This window comes from Palaemon carinicauda, chromosome 28 (assembly GCF_036898095.1).
Source record: "Palaemon carinicauda isolate YSFRI2023 chromosome 28, ASM3689809v2, whole genome shotgun sequence".
Taxonomy (NCBI): domain Eukaryota; kingdom Metazoa; phylum Arthropoda; class Malacostraca; order Decapoda; family Palaemonidae; genus Palaemon; species Palaemon carinicauda.
In genome coordinates, this window is record NC_090752.1 from 20,177,589 (window position 1) to 20,182,475 (window position 4,887).

General features: G+C 42.1%; 1 protein-coding gene across 1 annotated transcript; it reads right to left on the minus strand.

Annotated features, from left to right (window-relative positions):
- Positions 1-2,181: 2,181 nt before the first annotated feature.
- Positions 2,182-2,610, minus strand: LOC137621714 (uncharacterized). The gene has a single exon (XM_068352228.1). The coding sequence runs from the start codon at positions 2,608-2,610 to the stop codon at positions 2,182-2,184; it is 429 nt and encodes a 142-aa protein (XP_068208329.1).
- Positions 2,611-4,887: the final 2,277 nt, after the last annotated feature.

The following is a 4,887-nucleotide window of genomic DNA, read 5'->3' on the forward strand; positions in this document are numbered from 1 at the left end:
TTTCTCAAGCTCTATGTGGTGTAATTATTCAGCAACATGTCCTTGAGGACTGGCACTCAAGGGCCTATAGAAAGGAGGTTACTTTTTTAACCCACTATCGAAAGGGGGCCACTAAATACAACGACCTGTTTATTGTCTTGTACCTTCTAACATGCACAGCCTTGATCCTCTAACTTAAATATTTCACTAACGAAGGGACTGAAGAACCAACCTTCATATTAACTGTGGAGATACCGGTAGTGAAAAGGGGTGTGGTCACTTGAAGAGTTTTCGGTTCTTTAGTTAGGGAAGAAATATGCACTGAAACATTAGTTTGTCTTATGATATTATTCGTAGATACGCAATCACATTCAGAAGGAGTAAGTAAAATTGTAGGGAGGCATAACTTTACTTAGTTCTTTTAAGTATAATCAAATTACAACTAGTCAAAATAAACTTAGTCTTCTCTTCTTGAATGTAGCAAGTTTTCTCCTTTAACAAAATATGTTTTAGAATTTAATACTGTTGTTTTTTCCTCTTTTCAGCTGTTAAGCTGATTCTGCCTGCATGGGTTTTATAACAGTTCTCTCTTTAGGGCTGTTTAACTTCTTCTTTATGGCTGTTAGATTGGTTCTCTCCATGGTAGTTACAGTAGTTCTACTTTCACTGTCTTAGGCAATGTCTGACTTTGGGTAGGGAAGGAGGCGGGTGTCTTCTGGCTGCAGGGTGAAGTCATAAGGCCCACCTATGGATGTGTTCATTAGCCATAGCAAACAAAATGGTATCCTCTCTAGACACAAATGTGTAGATGATGCCAGGAGAGGGCAGTCTTAAAAGTTTAAAATTAAGGGTCAGGAAATTTAGCCTGGTAGGAAGCAGCTGTTAAAGGAATGATAATCTGATCACGAAGGGAAAAACGTTGAAGCATATAGATTTAATTCTATGCTTGAGGGGACTGGATGGGTCATTCCTAATATTGAATGGTCAATGGTCTGGTAAATTTACAGGAGATAAACTGTGTCAGAGGGTTTTGGGCCTAAAGAGGGTCGGGATTTAGTTTAAAGTATCAGTGGGCGGCATCATTTAGTTTAATACAGGTAGAAATTTATGAGGGATAACTGTGCCGAAGGATTTTGCTTCCCAAAAAGCGTAGAGATTTAACTAAAGCATTAGGGTGGGGATGGGGGGTTTGAGAATACGAATGACTAATCAACATGTGTTCATTCAAGTAGGTTTAATGGTATACGCTGGATGGGTCATTCCTAATATTGAATGGTCAATGGTCTGGTAAATTTACAGGAGATAAACTGTGTCAAAGGGTTTTGGGCCTAAAGAGGGTCGGGATTTAGTTTAAAGTTTCAGTGGGAGACATTATTTAGTTTAATACAGGTAGAAATTTATGAGGGATAACTGTGCCAAAGGATTTTGCTTCCCAAAAAGCGTAGAGATTTAACTAAAGCATTAGGGTGGGGATGGGGGGTTTGAGAATACGAACGACTAATCAACATGTGTTCATTCAAGTAGGTTTAATGGTATACGCTGGCTTGGGAAACCTGGCAACACATGTTTCTCTCGGAAGATCTGACAATCTGAGCGGCTTAACGAACTGTCATATTTATGAGACAGCTCTAGCATAGTCTCCTTTTGGATTTCAAGATTCAGGTGTTGTTTGAGAAGGTAATCTTATATGAGCATGGGGTGTCAGTTAATCTGAAAATTAGCAATATGAATAATGATATCAAAGTACAACATGTTTGAAGAGAGAGAGAGATTGAAAAGATATTGATTTTCATAACAAACACAGATATATTACAGACATGCATTTCAGTTTAAACCAAATGGTATATTGAAATATATAAATTTGTTAGTAGAACACTTAGTTCTAAGGTTAATTAATTCAATACTTAGCATGCAAGTTCTTTTTTGTTTGAAATCCTTGTAAGATTTTGGACATCTTGCCAACAGAAAGAGACAACTAAGGGGAAGGGGAGGGGAAGGTGTAGAAGATTCTAGCCTTCTTCCTCTGAGGAGTCTACCTTCTGCAGGAGGGTATGAGATTTGCAAAGATGCTTGGTGGTTAGATGGGCCAGAGGGCTGGCTGGCAGCAGTGGTGTCCTGACTGTCAGACGATCAACGTAATGGAGCAGTTGATTGGGGTGCTGTGAGCTAGGTTGCGGCTCAAGCGGCTTGGCATCCGGGCGGTCAACATTGCATGGTAGCTAGCTGGAGAGTAAAGGGCTGGTCAGTCGGTTTGGCCGCGGGGCGGTCAATGTGGCTTGATAGCTGGTTAGAGAGTAGAAAGCTAGTCGGTTGCAGTGGCGGCATGACTGTTGGCGGGTCAGTGATTAAAGCTGACTGAACCAAGTTCAGCAAGTTAGGTGGCTGTTCAGGCAGCGTGGCTGTTGGGCGGTCAACGGGGCTTGATAGCTGTTTGGAGAGTAGAGAGCTAATCAGCGGCAGTGGCGGCAGTGGCGGCAGTAGCGGCATGACTGATGGCGGGTCAGACCTTTGAGCTGATTGAGCTGAGTTCATTGGGTTAGGTGGCCGTTCAGGTGGCATGGCCGTTGGGCTGTCAACGTGGGTTGATAGCTTGTCAGAGAGTAGAGAGCTTGTCAGCATCAGTAGTGACATGACTGTCAGAGAATTAGCGTAATGAGCAATTGGTTGGGGCGTTGGGGTCTAGGTTGCTGCTCAGGCTGCTTGGCATTGGGCAGTCAAAATTGCATGGTAGCTGGCTGGAGAGTAGAGGGCTGATTGTTGGCTCAGGCGGTTTAGCCACAGGGCGGCCAATGTGGCTTGGTAGCTGGTTAGAGAGTAGAAAGCTAGTCGGCATCAGTGGCGGCCTAACAGGTGAGGGGTCAGCGCTCTAAGCTGATCAAGCTGAGTTCAGCGGGTTAGGAGGCCATTCAGGCGGCGTAGATGTTGGGCAGTCAACGCAGCTTGGTAGCTTGTCAGAGAGTAGAGAGCTAGTCGGCAGCAGCAGCGACATGACTGTTGGCGGTTCAGCGCTTTGAGCTGACCGAGCTGAGCTTAGCAGATTAGGAGGCCGTTCAGGCAGCTTGGCCCCCAGGCACTCAATACGGCTTGGTGGCTGGTCAATACGATGAGGTTCATTGCACTCTTGTTGCAGAATTGTCAAGTAATACTGGTACTGAATGGGAGAGGATACGGGTCATCAGAGAAATGTTGGAGTGGGCAGAGATTGCGGGTGTATTCTGCCTTCGCGTAACACAAGGCGGGTAAGTTGTATGTAACTATTCTGGACAGCCTAGGATAGTTCGATGTTTTTTTCCTGCCGAAGGGTCTCGTCAAGCAATGTCCTGTAGTCCCAAAGCGCTAAGAGGTACACATTGACCTCATCTCTTTTCTCCCTGTTGAAGACAAGGTCTGGATAATTTTCAAAGATGAGGAATTAGAGTTTCATTCTTCGCACCAGTTGTTGGATCTCCCATATTCGTCTTTGGTTGATGGCTGGTTGTGACGGTGGTGGGGTCCGTGAGGGATCTGCTGGACTGGATGCATTTATCTTCTGTTGTTATGGGTTTGTGTAGATATAGATCTGCATTTTGTGCCTTGAATCACAGAATACATGATTGGGGGCTACAAGAATCACCTGAGTGTATTAACTTAGGTTGAATTTCAAGGGTTGCGCAGCAAATCACTGAACAAGTGATTGAACGATGTATGAATCATTTGTGTGATTAGGTATATTATTAGGGTTAGGTTAGAGTAACAAATCACAAAATATGTTATTGTAGGTGGCATGAATCACGAATGTGATGATACTTAGATTAAGGTTTTAATGGTTCTGTAGAAAATCCCAGAACATGTAATTGGAGGCTGTACGAATCATGAATGTGATGGTACCTAGGTTAAGGGTTGGGCTGGGCAGAAAATCACAGAATATGAGATTGGAGGCTACTTGAATCGCGAATGCGATGGTATTTAGTTTAAGGGTTTTAAGGTTTGAGTAGTAAGTCAGTGGGCCGCGAATCACGGAATAAGTGATTGCGGGCTTTATGAATCATGAATGTGATGGTACTTAGGTTAAAGTTTTAGGGGTAGTGCAGCAAATTACAGAAATTGGGATTGGAAGCTGCATGAATCACGTGTGTGATAGTACTTAGGGTGAGGTTTTAATGGTTGGGCAGAAAATCACAAAATATGTGATTGGAGGTTGTATGAATCACGAATATGTTGGTACTTAGGGCAACGTTTTAATGGTTGTGCAGCAAATCACAGAATATGAGATTGGAGGCTACATGAATCACGAATATGATGGTAGTTAGGTTAAGGTTTTAAGCTTTGTGCAGCAAATCACAGAATATGGGATTTGAAGCTATATGAATCACGAATGTTATCGTTCTCAATCTAAGCTTTTAATGGTAGTGCAGCAGATCACAAAATATGTGATTTGAGGCTGCATGAATCACGAATGTGATTAGGTTTGTTATGTGGCTTATGTTATATTTGTAATTTGGCTTAGTTTAGAGAACATAGTATGTGCGGAATAGCACTTTGGATTTTTAGCAAGGCAGGTTTGGTAATAATGGTATTCTCGATCCGAGAGGAGAACGTTTATATCCGCAGAAGATAAAAAAATCGAACAAATGAACCAAAGGTTAGTTATTATTCTTTTGCAGGGAGACTCCACCGTTAGAATTAAACTTCACTTGATATATTTTCTTCGAAGTGCGTTGACTACATTAAGAATTACATAATAAGCACTTATATGTAAGAATTAGATTTTTTATCACCTTCGCTGTATATCATACAAGTAACATCTACAAAGAATAAAATCTTGATATTATTCTTAACGTAGAACGTTAGTAGATAGAGCTGTAGAGTTTGAGCAAAGATTCGAGGTTGATTTTATTCCCTATTGCACTTGAGGATTTCTATGACATA